This window comes from Erythrolamprus reginae, chromosome 2 (genome assembly GCF_031021105.1).
Source record: "Erythrolamprus reginae isolate rEryReg1 chromosome 2, rEryReg1.hap1, whole genome shotgun sequence".
Lineage (NCBI taxonomy): Eukaryota > Metazoa > Chordata > Lepidosauria > Squamata > Dipsadidae > Erythrolamprus > Erythrolamprus reginae.
Genome location: NC_091951.1, coordinates 208,681,964 through 208,706,943, shown reverse-complemented (window position 1 = coordinate 208,706,943; position 24,980 = coordinate 208,681,964). Strand labels below are relative to the sequence as shown.

The window sequence follows — 24,980 nt, the reverse complement described above, 5'->3', positions numbered from 1 at the left end:
ATTTATTTTCTGGTGCCCTCGAGTCAATGTGAACTCCTGGTGATTGCTTAGATTGTTTCTTTCCATATTGAATGAAAGAAAGACTGTCCCAAGGTCAACCAGCTGTCTTTATGCCTAAGAGGGACTAGAACTTTTGGTCTCCTTGTTTTTAGCCTGAGACCTTAACTAAACACTAAACCTGCTCTCTTACACATTATATATTAAACATTATGTAAAAATCACTGGTTTACAAAAGTGCTTTACAATATTATGTTGTTGTTATGATTAAATATAGCAATAGATTGTGAGTAAAAGTCCCTCTTTATTTTTGTTTTGTTGTGTGTCACTCAATTCCAGGAAAGTGTAATCTGATATTACTTGATTGTTGTAAAATATCATAAAATCTATGAATAAAGTTATTGTTTACTTTCTGATTAGAGGAGGACATTGTACTTTAAAACAAATAGGTTACACATTTGCAAATCATTGTGGTTAGGAACAGTGGCTTTTGTCTAGGTAGCAGAGGATATCCATTCCAAAGATTTATGATGGACACAAAAGAATCAACAAAAACTATTTGGATACTTACTGAAAGGCTGCTACAGTTTATTTATTAATTATGTATTTCATCATTATTTTTGATAAGATTAAAGTTCTGAGAAGGCATGGTTAATATTTTTATTGGTGACTATTGAATAGCTCTGGATTAACCTTTTAGCAAAGAAGATTGTAATTAAGATACCAAGGGAAGGGTGCGGGCAGACCAGGGTTTTTTTACAGTTATCATACCCTTAATTCTTTCATTGCCACACTCAGCTTTAACATTCAATCATTACTGAGTCTTAGGTTTTGTAAATGGGAAGGGCAAGGGGCATCCTTCTTGGATTGTCCTTAAGGCATTGATTGGCCTTAATTGGCCTTGCTATTCAATTAGCAGAATATTGGAAACATCAAGGAGAAATGTGTGTGTTGTGTTTGTGTGTGTGTGTGTGTGTGTGTCAAAGTCACTGTCCTGAGCAAAATCCAGAGCATCCAGGAATTCATTATTAAGGTGGCATCCCAGATATGAACTGCTGAGAAAATGCTTGATGCAGCAGTAGACATGGGAGGAAGATCAAGCAGGGGAAGTTCTGTGGCAAGACAGGACTCTGCATGGGATGGACCATTGATAGATATCTGGCATGCTGACATTGGGAAATCCTCTTTCCATTGGAAAGAGCTGGACTATAAGGTAGCACTGAGGCACTGATCGTAACTGCACAAGAAAAGGCACTAAGCACTTCTATTGGGTTCTGGCTGCTCAGTCTCCAAGCTGGCATTCATCCCAAGAAGAAGCCTGGTTGGGGACAAACGTTCTATAAATATGGTGCACTACTTTTGAGCATCAGCCAACAGTGGCGCTGCTTTGAATATAGAGGTAGTCATAGCCAAGATAAACTCTGGCTGGAATGAACAACAGATACTACTGTGAGTTACAAAGCTTCCTATGACATGAAATGTATGAAAATTCTTCTTAAGTGTCTTATTTGTATCTTTGGTCTGGCAATAACTGCAGCCCATTTGACTTCTAATGTGCGCTATAATTAAATGTATAGTAAGACCATACCAGAGAATGCTTGTTTTTGTAACTTTGGCATAATTCTACTGAGAACTGTAGCATATAACATGATAAAATATGCTTAAGAAAAGACATTTTTAGACTTTCTTTGCTAATTAGCCCTGGGTTTTTGGGGGTTGAAATGGCATGGATTTCCCTGTTAGGGTTTAGGTGGGGAAAATTCAAGACCTCACTATGCTATTCAAAGAGATTTTGGGAATGTACCCATTTCATTTATTGAATAGTTTCTGTAAAATCAGTTTCACTTATGTTCTACTGCAGGTTCAAAAGGAAACTACAGCCACCTATTTCCACAATCTCCATCCCAGACACACCAACAACATACCCAACATTCTTCTAACTAAACTAAATCAGCTAGTGGTACCTGAACACACTTGTAAATGGATCACAAACTTCCTTACAGACAGGAAGCAGCAGATGAAGCTAGACAAAATCACCTGCAAAATTAACACAGCCGCCCCCCCATTCTCACCTCTTCTCTTCTCTCTATATACCAATGACTGCGTCTCAAATGATCCATCTATTAAACTACTGAAGTTTGCAAATGATGCAACAATGATTGGCCTCATTTGAGACAACAATGAAACCACAATCAGACGGGAAGTTGAACAACTTGCCTCATGGTGCGACCAGAAGAATCTGGAATTGTACACACTCAAAAATGTAGAAATGGTGGTAGACTTTAGGAGAAACCCTCCCATCCTACCACCTCTTACAGTACTAGACAACACAGTATCAACAGTAGAGACCTTCAAATTTCTGGGTTCTATCATATTTCAAGACCTAAAATGTATGTATTTATTTATTTTATTAATCAGATTTATAAGCTGCCCCTCTCCAATGACTTGGGGCAGCTTACAACATATAGAAAACCCAATTAATTAAAGTTAAAAATCTAAACCTGAAAATCTGAAAACCAATTTAAAATGCATTCATATCCTTTCAGTCAACAAACCCGCCATATATTCATCAGCCAGGGGGCAGTGTCCAATCACCCCAAGCCTTGCCGGGTAGATGAGTCTTTAGACTCTTACGAAAGGCAAGGAGGGGGGGGTAGTACGAATCTCCGGGGGGGGGTGATTCCAGAGGGCCGGGGTCCAACAGAGAAGGCTCTTCCCCCCAGGTCTTGCCAAGTGACATTGTCTAGTTGAAGGGACCTGTAGAAAACCAACTCTATAGGACCTAACTGGTTGCTGCAATTCATGCGTCAGGAGGCGGACCCGTAAGTAATCTGGTCCCATGCCATGTAGGGCTTTATAGGTCATAACAAACACTTTGAATTGAGTCCAGAAACCAATTGGCAGCCAGTGCAGACCACAGAGTGTTGGAGAGATATGAGCATGTCTGAATAGGCCCATAACCGCTCACACAGCTGCATTCTGTACAATCTAAAGGTAGTCCCATATAGAGAGCATTGCAGTTGTTGAGCCTTGAGGTGACTGTGAGTAGAGACTTCCTGTCTTCCTGACCTGGGCAAACGCCCCCCTTGCCACAGCCGACAGATGATGTTCCAAGGTCAGCTGTGGATCGAGGACGCCTAAGTTGCAGAACCTCTCTGAAGGGGTCAAAAGTTCCTCTCCAGGGTAGTGGGTGGATGGATGGAAGTGTCCTTGGGAGGCAGAACCCACAGCCACTCCGTCTTGTTGGGGTTGAATTTGAGTCTGTTAGCACCCATCCAAAATGATCACCAAACATCAAAAAAGTCATCAAAAAAGCCCAGCAAAGAATGTTCTTTCTGTACCAACTCAGGAAGCTCAAACTGCCCAAGGAGCTGCTGATATAGTTCTGCAGAGGAATCATCTGCACTTCTATAACTGTCTGGTTTCATTCTGCAATCCAACAAGACAGACACAGACTTCAGAAGATAATCAGAACTGCAGGAAAACCATTACTGCCAACCTATGTTTCATTGAGGACCCATATAGGTTTTTAAGGGCCTCATTAATTTCCTCAGAAATTCTCTTCTTGCTCAAGCTCCTCCTCACCACCACCACCCACATGTATTGATTAAACATTCAGCAATTGCAAAAGGGCTTGGCTTCAAAGCAGGCTCTCTGGATAAATACTGGAGTTGTCAGTACTTCTCTTGCCCTTCTGGACTATCATGGAGGGGATGGCTCTGTACCTGGTGGCTGCTCTATTGATTGGTTTTCCAGGGTCTTCCCATGGGGGTCTGTAAGTATCATAAATATTTCAGCAGGGGGAATAAAGCAATGCTGGTAAATCCTTGTGGTCCTTTGCAAGGTAATAAATTTTCTTGCAGGTGGTTCCAAACATTTTGGAGATTTCTTAGTAATTCCAATATACCCTATGACAGGAGTAAAAATATTAATCAATAAGAAGAAGTGACAGGTTCTGAAGTTTTAAGATGAGGAATTTTCCTTGAAGTGAAGATTATCTGGACAAATATAAAGGTATTTTGTTCTCTGTTATGTCTGGGGAGCCATCTCAACCCAGACAAGATGGAGTGGCTGTGGGTCTTGCCTCAGAAGAAGGACAATTCCATCTGTCCGTACATTACCCTGGGGGGAGAACTAATGACCCCCTCAGAGAGGGTCCGCAACTTGGGCATCCTCCTCGATCCACAGCTGACATTGGAACATCATCTTTCGGCTGTGGCGAGGAGGGCATTTGCCCAGGTTCTCCTGGTGCACCAGTTGCGGCCCTATTTGGACAGGGAGTCATTGCTCACAGTCACTCATGCCCTCATCACCTCGAGGTTCGATTACTGCAATGCTCTCTACATGGGGCTACCTTTTAAAAGTGTTCGGAAACTTCAGATCATGCAGAATGCGGCCGCGAGAGCCATTGTGGGGCTTCCTAGATTCGCCCACGTTTCTGCAACACTCCGCGGCCTGCACTGGCGGCCGATCAGTTTCCGGTCACAATTCAAAGTGTTGGTAATGACCTTTAAAGCCCTACATGGCATTGGGCCAGAATACATCCGGAACCGACTTCTACCGCACGAATCCTAGCGGCCGATAAGGTCCCACAGAGTTGGCCTTCTCCGGGTCCCATCGACCAAACAATGTCATTTGGCGGGACCCAGGGGAAGAGCCTTCTCTGTGGCAGCCCCAGCCCTCTGGAATCAACTCCCCCAGAGATTAGAATGGCCCCCACCCTCCTTGTCTTTCGCAAATTACTCAAGACCCACCTTTGTCGCCAGGCATGGGGGAGTTAGGATATTCCTTTCCCTAGGCCATTACAAGTTATGTATGGTATGTTTGTGTGTATGTTTGGTTTTTATAATAAGGGGTTTTAGTTGTTTTATTAAATTGAACTGTTACATGTTGTTTTTTATCATTATTGTTAGCCGCCCCGAGTCTGCGGAGAGGGGCAGCATACAAATCCAATAAATAAATAAATAAATAAATAAACAAACAAACAAACAAACAATCTTTGTTGCCAATGCTAAGCAGAGTCAACAACTTTCAGAAAACAATAAGGCTGAATATCTAGAAAACAGTCATCCCACATTTTTTGTTTCTGACAACCTTTTGCCATCATGGCTAAGATTTCAGTGACATAGAGACCAGCTTACCTGCTTGTTTTGAGAAACTATTTATTTTGTTGTGCGTACATATATTGGAAAACCAGGTATGGTTTTGCAGCAGGCACACAGTATGTGTAACTAAATGATGTATCAGTGATAGTAGCAATGAAGCTGACTATATGTCTCTGGTCCCAGAATGGAGAATCAGCTACTGAAAAAGCAAAAGACAGGAGAAGGGGAAGGCAGAGAAGGCGATTTGTCAGCATACATACAGGGGTGGGCTACTGCCCAGCCTGGGGGGGGAATGCAGTGGGGTAGGGAAAGTGGAATTCCATCCCAGAGCACCCAATTTGCACTGAAAGATGTTGAAAGAAAATGCAGGGTGTCCTGCATAAGCCACGCCCACATTGTGGTAGTAAAACTTTTGGTAGCCCTTCACTGCATATATAAAATAATTCTTATTGCAGGAAAGGAAAGTTAGCAGTCAGTTCTGGTCCCATTTGGGATTTCAAACAAACTCTCTGGAGATGAAAACACAAAGCAGAGACATCCAAGAGAGAAGAACAAATCTCAACACTGTAATAGATGGGGATTTGTTAAGGACTTGGCCTGGAATCCAAATCAATTTATTGCTTTTAAAGGAACAGAAACCTAAACACTATAACTACAAACATGAGACAACGTTTAAGACCTTTAATGTAGGGTCCACTTCCTTTTCACTTTGGGAAAACTGTTGGAAGGGCAGGATTTTTGTTTGGGGTGTGTGTTCAAGTGGTATTGTAAAAAGCAAGACTTGTGATTTTAGACACTTCCTCCTACCTTTCCCTCCAGAGTATATTAATAAATGACTAGTTCCTTGTTAGGGTTTCAGGAAGCAGAAACCCAAGAATGAATTTGTTGAGTGTGTTTGTTTAATGATAATAATGGGTGAAACTACACTATAGATGTACAAAATCCATGGTCAGGCTGCCCAAGGCATTGCTCTTAAAAGTCCATAAAAAGAATTGTAAATCTAAATTGTTCATGCTCAATTGCTCTTTGGATTGATGTGAAGAGGACAATGTAATATATGTATGGTTACAGCTGTCAGACCATTACAATAACACAAGCAACAGTTGTGCAATAATAGGTATGTGATCATTGCAGCAGTAGAAAGCAATGTTTTGTAAAGGCATATGTGGATTAGCACAATTAAGTTAATTATTGGGCAATTATCATCATGAAATCTTTTCTGAGCTTCAGTGGTTGGCTAAGAGGAAGTACATGTTTGTTAACCCAAGAAAACATATAAAGGTGTGGATGGTTATCATTCTTAATCTCTCATAGTATATTCCTGTGCACTCTGTGGAGTGCTGACCGGTGGTGTTATTTGAAGTGTCTTGTACTTTTTTTAGTATAGGGGTCTGGGAGATTTTGCTGGCCAGGCACTTTAGGGATCAACTTGCTCATATCTGCTCTAAGTTGGATGCTGGACCTTGATGCTAAAATACATGCCACTTTTGTCTGGGAAACAGCTTGGACAGCGAGCAGACAGGCAGGTGAAAGGATGATCGTGATATGACAAAGCCGGTCCTTTTTCACAACCCGCAGATGATTCAAAGCCCCTGTGGAGCTCAGCTGGCTGTGGGAAGGGGCGACATAGGTGCATGGGCCCCACACCAACCCGTACGCAAACAAAGCTTCACTGAGTGGCTCAGCAAGAAAGGGATCAGCTTTCACAGGGTTTTCCAAGGCTGCAAAGGCCATGGAAGAGCTTTCTCCAAAACCACTTCAAGAACGAAGGCCTTAGGTAACATGGAACAGCCCCAATAGACCACAGGAACTTCTCAACAGGAAGAGAAGGTCTTCTGAAGGAAAGCTAGTGCCTAACCAAACTTAGCCAAATAAAGTATTCTATTCAATTCAACTCAAATGCCTATCATTTGGGAGGAAAGTGAAAAGAGTCTTCTTTTAGGGCTTTTGGAATGGGGGCCCTCATTAGGTAGCAATAATTTTATAGATTTGAAAGGATTGATAAATAAATACATAAATAAATAAATACAATTGCTAATACAATTTCATTAACGATCCCAAGCATTGAAGAATTTGAATAGCAGGAGTTTTGCATGAGTTTCTAATGTCACTTCATGACACATGGACACAATATTTATTTCTCAGAAATAAACCTCAGCTTGAAATTGGCTGTGCCATTGTGGATTTTAGCCTACTTCTGTTGCCTCCCTGCCCAATAATTTCCCATCACCTGACTTTCCTCACTTTGCCGACATCCAACTTTCCTACATACAGGCATCATCTAAATAAAGCAACAGCCAATTCTGACAATCCATGCACTCTGATAACATACTGCAAGTGCAATCATTATTAGCTATCATCTATTATGTCTGTGTGAGGATACCTTCCTGCAAGAGCTTTTGGTTACTCCAATCTCCATATATCCCATAGTTGGGTCATTCTGTGTGAAGTGGACCAGTGGTGCCCACCTTACCATCTCTGATTTTGATGAAATTTGGCACATAGTTTCTTTATGATATAAATCTATGCTGTGCAAAATTTTAGTTCGAAAGACTAAAACTTGGGAGTTCTAAGAGACCTCAAATAAAAGATTGCAAAATGCTGAGTCAGCAAAATGACATTTTGGGTCAACTTCCAGAAGCTGTAAACACGGCAATTTCAGTAGTATGTTGGAGATATTTGGAGAACCTGCACACCTTGGAAGACTTTATAAACTAACAAAACCCCATGTACCTAGTCCTCTTACTTTTTACATGGTTCAGGCTCAAACTGTGCAAAAAACCTTTCAAAAATGAATTTACAGCAATCTTCAGGCTGCTGTAGTTTCAAAACTACTTGGCCTTTCAGGTTGATTTTTGGCAGGTGTACTAAGTACACAGCTGCAATGAGGACTTCCAATATTGCAGCATTTTCCTTCAAGATGTTGAAAAAATATAAGAGTTCAAAGTTGGTACTTAACGTGTTTTTGTCAAATTTTGGCTATCTTTGATGCCCTGTTTGATCCTGTGGGACAGCTTCAATCTGCTTCAATTTAGCACCATTAGAAAGAGCAGACTCTCTTCTTTAATAATATGTTTAAATTTTGGTGTCTTTTCATATAAGGATTGAAAAAATGTCCTCAACTGTTTGCAGGTAGCCTGCACCCTTGATACAAGTGCAGTAAAAGTAATTCATTTTTCAATAAGCAGCATTTTTTTAAAAAATAAAGAACTCAAGATGTTATAAGACTGTGTTCAAAATATTTCTAAAAACAGGAATGTTTGTTAGGAAATGGAAGGGAGAGGCCAGGTTTCAAATAAGGGTCCAAAAAAGTGGGGATTTTGTCAGCATTGTTGCATGATAGAGCAAACAGGCTCATTGATGTTTCTAATGGCTATATAAGTTAATTAGTGCTTTAAATATGTGTTGGTCCATGGTGGCTCATCGCCAAGAGGTCACGCCCAATAGCTGGGCATGTCCAGCCATGGGTGGGGTACTTGGAACAGGTTCCCAAGCCTTAAGGTGGGTATCTTACACGAGGGTCCCAAGCCTCTTTGGGGTGTATTTGCCTAGGTTCCCAAGCCTAAAGGAGGTATCTTAATGGTTCCCATTCAAACAAGATAATGTGCTCATTAATCTGCCTTCTAAAAAGGTTTTTCTTTTCTCCATTGATTTACTTTTGCTTTTTAAATAAATATGCTTATGGTATAACTATGGAGACGGATTGGCAACAAAACCTCCCCTTTCCTTCCCGGCAAGTTCTGTAAAAGCCTTCAACTGTTGACATTCCAGTATTACAAAATGACAACACAGTGCCTTTCTCCTCACGGCCCTTACTTGGGGCTGACAAACTAAACCAAATTTGTAGAACTGAAGGCTGCCTTTGGGGAATGCTGGATCGGGTGGGTAGATACTGCTTTCACACTAGTATAGCAAGTTCAATGTGGTGATTAAAGTGCTGGCCTGGAAATCAAGAGTCTTTGATTTCTAGCGCTTCCTTAGGCAGAGACCTTCGGGCCAATCCCTATCTCAGCCCAACTCACCTGACAGAGTAGTTTTTGTGGGAAAAATGGGAGGCAGCAAACTTATATATGCTGCTGTCTTGAATTGTACAAAACCAAAGTGAGATATAAATCTAATGATGATTAACCTGATTTGAGGGTCTCTGTTGAAGCAAGCCCCCTGTGTGCAGCAGTCAAGGCACAGAAAACCACAAATCAGCTTCAAGCAGAGGTGGGTTCCTACAGGTTCAGACTGGTTCTCTAAAACTGATAGTGGGAATTCTCTTCCCCCCTGCAGTGATGGCCAGCTGGACATGCCCCTGAACTGGTCCTCCAACATGAAATCGGTCCACCGGAGCCGAATTTACATGAAAATAACCCTCTGCGCATGCACAAAGCCTCCTGCACATGCACAGATGAGTTTAACCCAGGAGCACTTCTGGTGTGGCCCCAAACCAGTAGGGAAAGTAAGTAGAAGCCACCCCTGGCTCCACCACAAAGTTAGTGTATAGTGCAACAGCCTATAATCACACCACAAACATCAGTAAAGGCCAAAGAGCAATTGAAGCAGTCTTCTGCACTGTTTTCCATGGTATTTGCTCAAAAGGAGCCCACTGGAGGATCCTAACAGGGTGTGAGACAAATTACATGAGAGACTATTACATCCACAGAACAAATTAGTTTCCTTCTTTCAGAGATGGGTTTGGAGCAATCAAGAGCATTTTCCGAAGGAAGAGTGTTCAACATCTCACCGATCCTTGATGAATGGAAATCATCTATCCAACGCAGAATCTGAGGGCAGCCCTATAGTAGCAAGAGCAGTTATGTTCCACCCTCAAAACTAAGTCACTATCAGGTTTCCAAAACCTCAATTGGAAAATGCAGTTACATCACTCTATTGGCAGCAAAAAAGCAAAGGCAGTTCGCCTAATGCTACTATCTCAGACTCAAATAGTCTAGATCAGTGATTTTCAACCTTTTTTGAGCTGCGGCACATTGTTTACATATACAAAATCATGGGGCACATTGAGCGGGGGGGGAGTGGGGGGGCTAAAAAAAGTTTGGACAAAAAAAATTATATCTCTCTCTTCCTCCCTTTCGCTCTATATCTCTCCCTCTTTCTCTCTCTTCCTTCCTTCCCCTCTCTGTCCACACCTCTTTCTTTCTCCCTTCCTTCCTCTCTTTTTTGCTCTCTTTCTATCTCTCCCTCCTTCTGTGCCTCTCTTTCTTTTGCTTTCTCTCTCTCTCTCTCTTTCTCGCTTTCTTTCTTTCTCTCTCTCTTGCTTTCTTTCTCTCTCTCTCACTTTCTCTCTCTCTTGCTTTCTTTCTCTCTCTCTCGCTTTCTCTCTCTCTTGCTTTCTTTCTCTCTCTCTCTCGCTTTCTCTCTCTCTTGCTTTCTTTCTCTCTCTCTCTTGCTTTCTTTCTCTCTCTCTCTCTTTCTCTCTTGCCTTCTCTCCCTTGCTTTCTTTCTCTTTCTTTCTTTCTTTCTTTCTCTCTCTCTCTCGCTTTCTTTCTCTCTCTCTCTTGCTTGCTTTCTCTCTCTCTCTTTCTCTCTCTTGCTGAGCTTCGCGGCACACCTGACCATGTCTCGCGGCACACTAGTGTGCCACGGCACACTGGTTGAAAAACACTGGTCTAGATATTAACAGGGACAGATACAAAATTAATAAAGCAAATATATAGCTACCACATTTTTCGGAGTATAAGACACACCAGATATAAGATGCACCTAGATTTTAGAGGTACAAAACAAGGAAAAAATTATTCTGAATAGTGTAGTAATATATTATTTAATAAAATACTAGTGTACCAAAATACTTTTTACTACTATGTCCACTTTTTACAAACTTCAAATTCGACAGCTTTAAGGCTTGTGGACTTCAGCTCCCAGAATCCCTCCTTCAGTCATGCTAGCTCAGGAATGGGCATTGAAATCCACAAGTCTTAAACTTGCCAAGTTTGAAGACCCTTGCATTCCTAACCCCTAACCCAGTGGTCTTCAAACTTGGCAGCTTTAAGACTAGTAGAATTCAACTCCCAGAATTCCTCCTCCAGTCATGCTAGATGGGGTAATTAGAAGGCAAAAACTGCTCTGTATTTGCGAAAAATGGGCCTTTTTTCATCCATTCTTTTGCAAAAATGGAATGGACAAAGGGTCTGTGAAGCCTGTAGGGAGTTCCTGGGTGCTGGGAGACAGCAAAAATGCCCTTGTTTTGTCAAAATATAGCCATTTTGAAGCCAAATTTCAGCAACATAGTTTCAGGTGCAGGGCTCTGCAAATGGGTTACTGGAAGACTGTATGCAAGTTGGAAATTGCCTGACCTTCGATGAAGGCACAATTCTATTCTTCTTCTTCAAATCTGTGATCAAAATCTGTTCTTTCATAGAAAAGGTTGTCCTTTAAGCTGCAAGGGGATACTGCATTGTTCATTATAATGTGATCACATTGCAATACCACCCAAATTTTTACGACCACAATGTGGGCATGGCTTATTTTGTGGGTGTGGCTTGAAGATCATGTGACCAAGTAGGAGTGGCTTGATGGCCATGTGACCAGGTGGCAGTGGCTTGACAATCATGTGATTTGACCAAGGATTTTCCAAGAACCTCAAAACAATACCCATATCAATGGACTCAAAACAAGCAGGTCATCAAATTCACCCTAGTCATCCTAGAAGTGAGCAGCTATAGAATAGTGAAATGACAGAAACATCTCACTTAGAATTTTGAAAGCACATTTTGAGCATTGATTAAAATGGCCTCTCACAAAATAATCACTTACTCAAAGACAACAATCTAAAGTGCTACTTTCACAGCCTAAGTGAACATCCCAAAATGCTCCATTCCACATAAGTCTTAACCCTCCTTCCTGCAAACGACCTAACAAAATCAAGGCTCTGGCAAAATATTAGGTTTCAAGCATTATTCATTTTATTTCTTAGAACAGGGGTCCCCAAACCTAGGAACCTTAAGACTTGTGAATTTCAACTACCAGAATTCTCCAACAGCTATGAAGACCTCTGTTCTAGAGAATACTGTAGCCCTTCAGAAAGGAGGGGGAGACAGAAACCCAGATCACATAGAATTAATTCCAGATCTTGTCTCTTTATACTTTTCCTAGACACTTTTGTTTGTAGCAGAATCACCAGCTTTGGGATTTTTAAATGCTTTCGGGAAGAATGCAGAGGCTGCCCAAAGAGGACACCCTGCATTTTCTTTCAACATTTTTCAGTGCAAATTGGGTGCTGTGAAGTGGAGCTCCATTTTCACTACCCCACTAGGTTACCCCGTCTGGGCAGCAGCCCACCCCAGTTTACTGTAATGGTCACTCCCATTTTATAACCCTCATACAGCTCCCCAAATCTCTTTTAAGTAATATAAAGATAAAGATTTACTAATTTTTAAACTGTATTTGGAAGCTTTCTAGGTCAAAAAGAGTAGTTTTTCTAACCATTTATTTCTCCACTTTTATAAAAGAAGGGATTGTGGAGATGCTTCATCAAATGCCTCACTTTTCCTAAGCAGACTAACTCTTTTCTTTTCTTCTTCTGCAGCTACACCCTCATCACCCCTGGTGTTCTGCGAACAGATACAGATGAGAAAATTTTGGTGGAGGCCCATGGAGACAATGCTCCAAAACAGCTTGACATCTTGGTTCAGGATTTTCCACAGAAGCAGAAAACCTTGTTCCGAAAAAGTGTAGATCTGAATCCAGCTAGAAGCATGCTTGTCACTACAACTATAAATGTAGGTGTATGGTGATGGTTGCAGTACAGTCTATTGTATCCCTGCTATTCAGTTCAAAAAAACTCCTTAATCTTATGTTCCGGGTCTATTTGACCCGGACTGCAAATTGATCATTTTAGGTACTTATATTTGGTCTTTTTGAAAGCTTTTTTCACCAGGAAACAAGTTTGAACATTTTTGCACACAATGGAATGAAAATTGAACTGAAAAAATTAATCCTTATTGGTTTATTTTGCACATAAATGTGCCCCCCCATTTTTGTGAATTTCTTTTAGGTTTATGGATAATTTTGCTTGCAAAATGCATTCTATTTTACTAAAGTTGGTGTGGGATTGGTAGATTGAACATTTCTGAACATAATGATATGAAAATTGAACTGGAAAAATTGATGCATATTCATTTATTTTGCACATAAAAGTCTCTCCCTCCCTATTTCAATGTATATAAAAAATATGCTGTTAATTTCAAACTTACATAAAATTAGTAAAATGGATTTCTTTCATAAAATTAGTTGTATGGCTACAATATGCTTGCTTTTCAAAAGGATATTCCAAATATTTCTAGCCAAATATGTATAAAAAGTGAAAATAATGGCACATAGCAAGGCCGGGGGGGTGGCCCGTTTGTGGCAAAATTAAACCAATAAGAATCATTTTTTTCAGTTCATTTATATTTTTCCTATGTTCAGGATTGTTCAATTTAGTATCTCAAACCTTTTGGGGGGAAATTGCTTAGAGATTTGTAGCCTTAAAAAATATAAATTGACACGAAATTCAGAAAGAATGGGGGGGAGGAGATTTTTGATCAAAATAAAAATATAAGTCTCAATTTTTCCAGTTCAATTTTCATATCATTACGTTCATAAAAGTTCAAACTAGTTTCCCAGTGGAAAAAGTTTTCAAAAAGACCAAATTCAAGTACCTAAAAAAAATCATTTTGGTCCGGGTCTATATGACCCGAACAGAGTCAACGTGACTTTTTTTCCCCAGAAAAAAATTAGCCCCCACCCCCACAAATATTTTTATGATGATCAGCATTGTTAAATTGAGTAAATGAATGCCTAAGATTTTAAAGAATATTTCGGATTTGGAGCATAAAAAAATAAAAAGTGAAAATGGTTGCAAGCAGCCAAGGGGGGGGGGCTTATTTCTGATTTTAAAAAAACAATAAGAATCATTTCTTTCAGTTCATTTATATTTTTCTTATATTCAGAAATGTTCAAACTACCAATCCCACACCAACTTTAGTAAAATTGAACACATTTTGCAAGCTAAACTATCTATAAATTGAAAAATATTTTAAAAAACAGGGGGGTCTGCCTTTTATAACCAAATTAAAGCAATATGCATCATTATTTTCAGTTCAATTTTCATATCATTGTGTGCATAAATGTTCAGACTACTTTGCAAGTGAAAAAAGCTTTCAAATTGACCAAACATAAGCACTTCAAATGAAGAGTTTTCGGTCCCAGGGTGACCCAGGAACAGAAGAAGTGTGACTTTTTGTTTTTCAGCAAGAAAGAAACCCCCCACCCCCCCAAAAAAAATTCTCATAGAGAGAACCCCTGAAATGATAAAAAGTCATGAAATTTCAAGTTTCAGATATGCAGGGGAAATTTTTTACAGGGACTCAAACTTGGCTTCGGGTCACATACGACCCGAACAGAACAGCAGGGTTTTTAAAAAAAAAATCAAGCTAAAATTTTGCTCATCCTGCTTGAAAAGAAGTGCCGTGCACTTTGGAAGAAAGAACTCATGCCCTCATCACCTCGAGGTTTGACTACTGTAATGCTCTCTACATGGGGCTACCTTTGAAAAGTGTTCGGAAACTTCAGATCATGCAGAATATAATAGTCGGAGTTCAGGTGAAGGAATCTTTATTAAAGGTTAACAACATGCCAGGAACATGGCAGGCACAGGCTTAAACATTATGGTATATTAACCAGCCCTTTATACTCGGAGCTGGCTGAGGTACAAACCAATCCACATACAGTAACTTTTCCCGCTTACATTGTATCCGGGTATCCGCGTCCAATCAGCACCCTGGATAGGGACACCAATCACTGCGGCTTGCAGCCGGCGGTTACCAAGCAGACACTTCACAGAATGCAGCTGCGAGAGCAATCATGGGCTTCCCTAGGTATGCCCATGTTACACCAACATTCGGCAGTCTGCATTGGTTGCTGATCAGTTTCCGGTCACAATTCAAAGTGTTGGTTATGACCTATCAAGCCCTTCATGGCATCGGACCAGAATATCTCCAGGACTGCCTTCTGCCGCACGAATCCCAGTGACCAGTTAGGTCCCACAGAGTTGGCCTTCTCCGGGTCCCGTTGACTAAACAATGTCATTTGGCACGACCCAGGGGAAGAGCCTTCTCTGTGGTGGCCCCGACCCTCTGGAACCAGCTCCCCCTGGAGATTAGAATTGCCCCCACCTTCCTTGCCTTTCCTAAACTTCTTAAAACCCATCTCTGCCATCAAGCATGGGGGAACTGAGACATCTCCCCCGGCCATATACAGTTTATGCATGGTATGGTTGTGTGTATGTTTGCTTTTAATAATGGGGTTTTTTTTAGTGTTTTAAATTATTAGATTTGTTGTACATTGTTTTGTTGTTGCTGTGAGCCGCCCCGAGTCTACGGAGAGGGGCGGCATACAAATCTAATAAATAAATAAATGATTAGACTGTCAGATATTGGGAAAAATTGAGAGTATAACTCGAGGGAGGAAAGAAAAACAAAGTTATAGGACGTTTTGTCCAGACAATGATGAGACCAGCAGTAGTTAATGATAACAGGCTTTATTGATTGTAGACAACAGTGGTAGCAACTAACAACAACAACAACTCTAAGTTAGAACTGGGTTTGGCCACACCTGGCAGCTATTTATATTTCCTACTGCAAGGCTCAGCCAGCCAATCACTGTTCTGGGCTTTCCCACCAAGGAGAGGGAACACCTAGGGATATGTGGCTGCTGCCAGGAAACAACACCTCTCCCCACCTGATTTGAACATACATAGTCCCCTAAATATGAGGGAGGTTTGTGCACCCAGTTGGAACGGTGTGATTCAGGTTCTGGCGGTGATGGCAGTGTGTGAATCCCATGGGAGAATGGGTGATGATAGTCCCCTGGACTTGGCCCCCTGGCAGAAACCCCTTCTCCTGATGTTTCTGGTTCATGGTGTGCAGGTTGTGGACCCAACCTTGATTCAGGGATATCTGGTGACGAAATGTCAGGTGGGTAACTCAACGGTGTAGTCCTGGAAAGAGGAACGAACGGTGTATTTAACATTGGCATGGAAGAGTCAACTGTCCAGCAGTGCAGTTGGTCCCTGTAGTGACGCCAGGTCCATCCATCACTTAACTGAACCCTGTAAGAACAAGGCCCAGTTATCTTAGAGATCTGGTCTGGTTCCCAATGTTGGTCTCTACCCCCATAATTTTGGGCATAAACCAAATCTCCCTGAGTGAAACTCTGCATGGGGTTGCAGCTATCTGCTTCAAGACTAGGGGCATACATCTTGTGTGGAGATACGGCCCATGAGGGCCTCAGTGGGGCTTCTGTTTGTGCTTGGACAGAGAGTTGAGTGTTGGGCGAGCAAATAAAGGTGACTTTGTTTTTCCAATCTAATCCCTTTAAACAGCCCAGAGCTTCCTTTACTGAGCTCACTGCCCTTTCCACCTGACTGTTGCTACTGGGGTACCAAGGGGCTGCTAAAATTTGTCCAATATCTTGGGAGGCCAGAAACAATTGAAATTGGGAGGATGTAAATTGTGAGCCATTGTCGCTTATTAATGTGTCAGGAAGGCCATGGGTAGCAAAGTGCCTAGACAAGATATTGATGATACACTCAGCAGTGGTAGACCTAAGGATGTCTACCTCAACACATCCTGAGTAGGCGTTTACTAACACCATGAACTGGGGGCCGTGGAAACGACCAGCTAAGTCTATGTGGATCCTGCACCATGGTCCCCTGGGAACTTCCCATACCCTTGGAGATGATGCCAGTGACATGGGTCTAGAATTTTGGCAGTCCAGGAAGAGGTTTACCCAGGTCTGGATGGCCTGGTCTAACTCTGGCCACCACACATAACTGTGGGCTAGGCCTTTCATAGGCACTATGCCCGGGTGACATTCATGTAGACTGTGGCCTGGAGAGTGGAACGACTACACTGGAAGCCCATCGGAGGCACCCTCTATGTGCCGAGAGCTTGCTCTGGTGAGTTTTAAATGGAGTGAACATGCTGGACACAGGAGCCATTGGCCACCCCCTTTTGACCCAATCAATGACCTGAGAAATAATTGTGTCCTTGAAGGCGTGGGCTGCTATATCAGAAGCAGACAAAACATTGCTGAGTTCTTTGACTAACAGGACCTGTGAAGTAGGTGACAGGTCAAATACTGGAATGAGCAGGGGACAGTGGCTAAGCGCATCTGCATGGACCATGTTCTTCTCCGGATGGTATTGCAACTGATAGGAGTAGGCAGAAAGGAACTCCATCCACCTGGCCATTCTAGGGGAGATTAATTGTGGGGATTGTTTATAGCCTGATAGGATTCCCAATAAAGGTTTGTGGTCGGTTTGTAATACAAAAGGTCTGCCATAGAGGTAATTTGTTTGTTTATTTATTTATTCAATTTTTATGCCACCCTTCTCCTTAGACTCAGGGTGGCTTACAACATGTTAGCAATAGCAGTTTTTAACAGGGCTAGGCTATTGCCCCCACAATCCGGGTCCTCATTTTACCCACCTCGGAAGGATGGACGGCTGAGTCAACCTTGAGCCGGTGATGAGGTTTGAACCGCTGACCTTCAGATCTACAGTCAGCTTCAGTGGCCTGCAGTACAGCACTCTACCTGCTGCACCACCCCAGCTCATTAAGTAATCATGGAACCTCTTGACTGACGCGACTAGGGCTAAAGCCTCCTTGTCCGCCTGACTGTAGTTTCTCTCAGTGTTAGACATGGTATGAGAAAAATAGGCAATAGGGTCCTGGGAGCCGTTTGGTAGTTGGTGGCTGAGTACAACCCCTATGTACTTATCCTATACAAAATGCAGTGATTAGTGAAACAAAACTGCTAAGCTAGCTTTTAAAGCAGATTGCTAGAGATTCTGAATCAGTCACAATTTAGTGATTAGTAAAAGTAGGATGTTATTAGGCCAAAGAGCTGAATTTTCAAATTTTGAATATAAACGTTTCAGGAAACTACAAAGACTTTTGGACAGCTTTTGTTCTCCCAGGGAGGAGAAATTGGGTTTTGTCTGTGTGCAAATAGAATTATGTTAACTATCAACATGACCAATGGTAATGGAGAAAAAAAGAAGAATGCTGAATGGTATATCTCTATAACCAGGGGTGGATTCCTTTTACCTTTTCCTACCGGTGTGCATCGCGACATTTATCAGTGCATATGGCAGTGTACCCAGACCAGCACAGACAGCACCGGAGCCGTCATGCCAAAATTGCATCATCGGCAGGCCACTATTGGAGTGCCCGTACCAGACCCCACTGGTAGGAAACCACCTCATCAATAACCGATCTGTTTCCAATAGTCATGGATAGTCCAGAGGACTTCAATGTTGAAATCTTATTCCCTGACCAAATCCCATCCAAGGCTTCACTAAGTCTGACTCTGCTGGTACTTGAGCCCAAAGAAGCCCAGCTACTGGCATCTGGAGGGACAGATAAAGTGAGAAAGGTTTTGCAGATTGGACCATAATCTCATCAAGACAAATTAACCTCCTGACCTTCAAACCTTCAAAATTGGAATTATGGACAGATTTGTTCATATGGGCAAAAGTGGTGTCAGTTAGCCTGTGTGTATATCCCTGTGTATTTGTATAATCCTATAATTGCCCAAAGAAAAATGATAAAGGGAAAGAGAGAATAGCTCTTATGATTGTAGAGCTACAGTCTGCAGCCCAGGTGGTAGAATTCATTGTGTGTTGGGATTCATGTTTCTCCAGGTTGAGACAGTCGACCAGAAAAGTTTATTTGGGGTGAGGGTGTCGGGATGGAGAGACCCCCTTACCTTAGACAAGGCGCTCAGCCCGTGAGGAGTGAGCCGGGAGCTTCCAGAGGAGATGGATATTGAAGTACAGACAAAGCATGTTCGAATGAACAATTAGTTTTTATTAGAAAAGTATAAAAACAATAAAAGTCTGAAGAGACATAAAAAGCACATCCTCTGGCTAAGGATGTACGGAGGAAAGATGTCACCTAATTAAGGACCGCCCTTCTTCTTCAAGAAGAGACAGGATGTGAGCAAACAGGTTACATCACACAGGAGGAGCTATCTTACTAGACAGAATTAACTCTCTAACTACTGGATGTTTCTCAATGTCGTTGGGGGCTGGCAATTTCCAGCGCGACACCCCTTCTTTGTCAGTCATCAGAGACAAGAGGGACATCAGGACATCAAGTCATCAATTCACTTAAGGCACAATTTGTTGGTGAGGTATTCATGTTGATCAGCTGGCAATGGCTTATTCAGCAAGTCAGCGATCTGCTCAGTAGTAGCCACATACTGAAATTTCACGAAACCATCTTTCACCTTCTCTCGGATATTTTGATACCGAATGTGAATGTGCCGTGAACGAGCTCCAACAAATTCAGCTTCAGCAATGAATGCAACTGAAATATTATCCTCCATAATAACAATTGGTGTTATAGGACCTTTCCAAATACTATCAATGAGAGGAAAAAGAGACATTAATGCATTACAGCAATCAGAAACACATGCATATTCAGATTCAGTTGAAGAGCAAGAAATAAACTTCTGCTGCCTAACTTTCCAAAAGAAAGGACAACCATTTAAAAACATGATATAACCAGAAGTACTTTTTCGTGTTTCTGTGTCACTTGCCCAGTCAGCATCAGCATAACAAATCACTTCAGGGTACCCAACATGATCTGGCTCAAGGTACAGCTTCTTGCCTTTCGTGAGCTTCATGTATTTGAGCAGCTTCTTTATGCAAGACCAATGGAACGTGGTAGCCTTTCCAACGTATCTGGACAGTAGATTCACACTCAGTGAAATGTCAGGTCTCGTCCAGCTGCTGATGTACAATAGCGATCCAATCAATGACCGGTACAATGTTTTGTTCTCAAAATCAGGATACTCTTCTCGGGTTAACCTGTAAAAGTCAGTTTGCATAGGAGAACGACAAGTATGTGCATCAGACATGTTACAATTTTGCAAAAGCTGGTCAACCTTACTTTCTTGTGAAAGAGAGAACCCCTTCTCAGTTTTCTCAAACTGAACACCTAGATAATCATTGATATGCCCTAGGCTTTTCAAGGTGAAATGTTTCTCAAGGCCCTTAGCAAAAGTTTGACTAGTGCTTTCATTGAGACCTACATAAACAATATCATCAACATAAACAAGAACAATTTCATAAGTCTTACCTTGCCCTTTTGTGAACACGCATCCATCAGATTCGGACTTAATAAAGCCCATTGAATTTAGCTTTTGGGATAATAATTTGTACCAGCAGAGGGCGCTCTGCTTGAGGCCGTATAAAGACTTGCTCAGAGACCAAACCTCTCCTTCTCGGTTCTGGAATCCAGGAGCACCCTTGACGTAGATCTCTTCATTCAGATCAGCGTTCAAATAGGCAGTCTCTACATCGAACTGAAAAACCTCTAAACCCAAAGCAACAGCAGTGATTAGGGCAATCTTGACACTTTCATTTCTGACTGTGGGTGAGTATGTATCTGTGTAGTCTTCCAGATAAACTTGAGAAAATCCTTGAGCTACGAGTCTAGCTTTGTACAGCTTTTCCTCATTAGGCTTTTGTTTGACTTTATACACCCAGCGTGTGCCAATGACTTTCTTCTTGTTAGGAGGCTCCACCTTCTGGAACACATTAAGTTTCTTTAAACAGTCCAGTTCGTGTTCCATAGCCTCATGCCATTTTTCTTGTTCAGAGTCAGGCAAAAGTTTGATCTGGTGAAAATGATCAGGTGGAAGTGTAAGATTGTTACACATGAAAAGATAAGGAGAGTCAGATACTTGCTGTGCAAATCTCTTTGGAGGAGTTCCTTTGGTAGTTCTCTTGGAACGTCTTGGAACGCTGGTCCATCCTTCATCATCATCTCCGCCTTCAAGTTCATCACCAGAGGTTTCCTCGGCAACTGTCGAAGGCTGTTCATCATCTGGAACATCAGGAATATCTGGCACAGCTCCCTGGGCATCAGGACTCTGCACACTTTCCTTAGGAAAATAAACTGAAGTATCATTACTATGTATACTGGACCAATTTGTGTCTTCCTCAAATTTGGCTGAATTAGAAATGTAAACTCTGTGATGAGAGTCAGCAAATTTGTGGCACTTGGAGACTTCATCAAAGCCGATGAATCTCATTCTTTCTGACACAGGACCTCCTTTTCTTCTCTGTTCAACTGGAATGTTAACAGTGGCATAACAACCAAAAATGTAAATATTTTGAATGTCAGGTTTCTTGCCATGGAGCAAGTAATAAGGAGTGTCTTGAATGACGCTACTCCATGTTCTGTTAACAATGTAATTAGCATACCTTAATGCTTCGCCCCAGTATGAAAAGTCCACGTTTGCATCCTCAATGAGACAACGAAACATTGTCTGCAGAATCCCGTTCCTGCGTTCGCACACACCATTCTGCTGCGGCGTCCCGGGTGATGAGGTCTGCTGGCGGATTCCATTCCTGGCCATCCATCCTTGGAACTGTTGCGACATAAATTCGCCTCCACGATCACTTTGAATCCGCTTGATCCAGACGTCGTGTTGGGTAAGTATCTCTGCAGCAAAGCCTTTAAAAGCCTCAAACGCCTCTGATTTTTGTTTTAAAAGAAAAACATAGCCAAATCGTGAGTAACTGTCAACTACAGTTAGGAAATACTTACGTTTACCAACAGTAGGCCGAAATGGACCGACAACGTCGGTATGGACCAATTCAAAGATGCGTGTACACAGCCGGACAGCAATTTTTGGAACTGGGGAGTGCCGGGATTTTGCAGAATTACAAATTTTACAATCTAGGTAAACCTTGCAAGCCCCATCAATTGTGAAACCATCAACATATTCAGACATTTTTGCTAAGACGGGGTAAGAAGCATGCCCCAAGCGACGATGCCATCTGTGAATGCACCTGGAATGAAAAGATTTGTTTGTTAACATATGTTTAACATTTTTAACAGCATTAGGAACCTCAGGGGTTTCATTGGTTTTAGGAACCTTTGAACTAGCGGTGGCACCAGGGTTTCTCTCTGGACCTGTGCATACGCCCTTTGGAACGCTTATACTTACACTACCTTTGCTGGCAGGTTTGGGTTGCAAATAAAAGACACCTTTGATGGGGATGGCAGTAGCAAGAAGTTTGCCATCCTTGATAATGTTGGTGTCAACAAGTTCATAGTTTATTACAACCTTCAATTCTTCTCTCAGGCAATATCCACTAAGGATGTTGTTCTTGGCAGTTGGAACGTAGAAAACATTTGAGATAAGGGAGTCCAGTTCTTTGACGAAGACTTTTCCTTTTCCTTCCACCTTGGAACGTAGATCACCAACTCCAAACACTTCCTTGACATCTGTCGGGTGTAGCTCACTGAAGGATTCCTTCCGGTACGCGATGTGTGCCGCTGCTCCGCTGTCTAGGGTCCATAACTCACGAATGTCGTAGAGTGGACTCTTGTCAGGAACAATGCTGAGGTGGATGGTACCAACATAAGTAGGTTTGTCATCTTTTGAGTCTTTGGGAGTTGACTTTGCAGCTCCAGAACTCTTTCCTCTGGATCCTTTCTTGTGTGCGCCTTTAGGCTGGGTTGGATAAGGTGGATGATCAGTCTCGCCAGACTTCACACTTTGCACATCAGGAGATTTGCGAGTGTCATCCTTCTTAAAAGGTTTCTGGCGTGAGTACTTTGGAGTACTTGTTTTCTGCTGACCGCCCTTGGCCAAGTTAGATTTAAATGCTGCTGACATAGGTCTAAGGCCAGTGTTCAGCAACTCTGCTTCTTCAGTTAGCATGTTACAGAGTCTCTGAGTAGATTTCTGGGCCATTGGGAGTATACTGAACTTGTAAATAACTTCCTTCCATTCAGGACCAAGGGAAGTTATAATAGCCGCATTTACTTGATTATCATCATAACGGTATCCTCTTTCTTCTAAATCTTTGTGCATTGTAAGGATTTTAGAAAGGTGAGGTGCAAGTTCTCCCCCTGTTGGAAGTTTAGTGTTATTAAACTTGGCTATCAGTATGTAATTGCCTTCATCTGATATTGGCCTAAACATGCCATCTATTGACTGCAATATCTGAGCAGAAGTAATGTCATGTGTGTCATATCTCTGTGACAACTGTGAGTCCATGCTCATAAGAATGAGTAGCTTGGCTTTTATGTCAGCTTCCCTTTCTTCTGCAGTCCAGCGCCTTACTGGGGGATTATGAGCGATTCCATCTATATCATGAGCCAGTAGGTGCAAATTTATTCTGTGAAGCCACTTCCGATAATTGTGTCCATTAGGTAACAGCACAAACTCACCTTTCAGAACAGAGGAGGTGATGGTCTGGCTTGTTGATGCAGTCAGCTGGACCGCTTGGAGTTGCTGGGGTTGAGCCCCAACCCCTCCTGACAAACCTTGTGGCTGTACCACCTGGGGAAGTTGTGCAGGCATCTGCGGAATAAAAACTGGAGGTCTCTGCGATGAAACAGAAGTACCTGAAACAAATGGAACTTTTCTTTGCATTTCAGCAGCCATATCTGCCTGGGAAAGTCCCTGTCTGGCTTCTGGCAATGGTTTTTCCTTTCGGACGTTCCATCCACTAGTGGCCGCTGTTGCGTAACTTGTAGCAGTGGGGGAAAGCCTCCCCCTTTCTCTGTAATCAACAGTTTCAAATTGCAAAGGGACCATTTTTTTATCTTCGGGCTGGGTAGCCCTCCCTTCTTGGAAAGGAATGTGTTCTATGTTAGAGCTTGGCGGAAAAAAGTGTGTGACCACGGGAGGATTTACGATGTGCACATGCGTATCTTGGGGTGAGTGGGAGGAATGGATTCCTTCTATCTCTCCCTTTGGAGAATGAGCACGTGAACTACCTCTCAGGGACATAACCTCCATCTTTTCTGTAATAAGTTTAAGCTGAAGTTTCTTCAGAGCTCGTAATTCAGTCCTGGCATTATCAGCCTTTTTTAAATAACTGAAATAGATTTCTTGCTGCTCTATATTTTTCATTGTAGGAAGGTTATCAAAGTGGAGACAGACTGATTCCAAAGCATGAATCTCCTTCTCATCCTTCTCAATGAGCTGCTCTATTGTCTGCAAGTTTAGGGAAGTTCCTTTTATGTTAGCAGAAGCGAGAGAGCTGAAATCATCTAGGTGCCTTGTCTTGGCTTGTGCTTTAACATGCATGCCAGATGATTGTGAGGGGAAGAGAGTTAAAGTTTCCTCCTCCTCATCTTCGCTAGGATTAATGGAAAGACTGCCGGAGGGCTCACCCTGGGTAGTTTTACAATCCTGTTCCCTGGTTTCTACATCATCAATGAAGTAAGATTCACTTACGGTTTGTTGAATGCAGGCGTCAGCTGGAAGAACTTCCTTCTCACCGTGCAAAGACATTGTAGGATTCCTTTTACAATCGGTTACACGAATTGTCTCCTTGAGTTGGGCCAACTGGTCACTCGTGAGGGAATCCACGTAGGATTGCGTGAGAGGATTTCGTTTCTTTTTCGCTGGCATTCAGGAAAAATTCCTAGGAAGCTTACGGGGTGTAAGCGGGGTCTATTACTTCAATAAGAGCCGTGCTCTCGCTACCATGTCGGGATGGAGAGACCCCCTTACCTTAGACAAGGCGCTCAGCCCGTGAGGAGTGAGCCGGGAGCTTCCAGAGGAGATGGATATTGAAGTACAGACAAAGCATGTTCGAATGAACAATTAGTTTTTATTAGAAAAGTATAAAAACAATAAAAGTCTGAAGAGACATAAAAAGCACATCCTCTGGCTAAGGATGTACGGAGGAAAGATGTCACCTAATTAAGGACCGCCCTTCTTCTTCAAGAAGAGACAGGATGTGAGCAAACAGGTTACATCACACAGGAGGAGCTATCTTACTAGACAGAATTAACTCTCTAACTACTGGATGTTTCTCAATGTCGTTGGGGGCTGGCAATTTCCAGC

General features: G+C 42.1%; 1 protein-coding gene across 1 annotated transcript in view; it reads left to right on the top strand.

Annotated features, from left to right (window-relative positions):
- The first annotated feature begins 3,627 nt into the window (after positions 1-3,627).
- The window catches only part of LOC139161884 (A.superbus venom factor 1-like), a 146,679-nt gene continuing 125,326 nt past the window's right edge, over positions 3,628-24,980 (top strand). The window contains exons 1-2 of the mRNA XM_070741578.1: positions 3,628-3,772; positions 12,637-12,829. Coding sequence (XP_070597679.1) covers positions 3,702-3,772; positions 12,637-12,829 — 264 coding nt within the window. The 5' untranslated portion in view covers positions 3,628-3,701. The remainder of the gene's footprint in view (positions 3,773-12,636; positions 12,830-24,980) is intronic.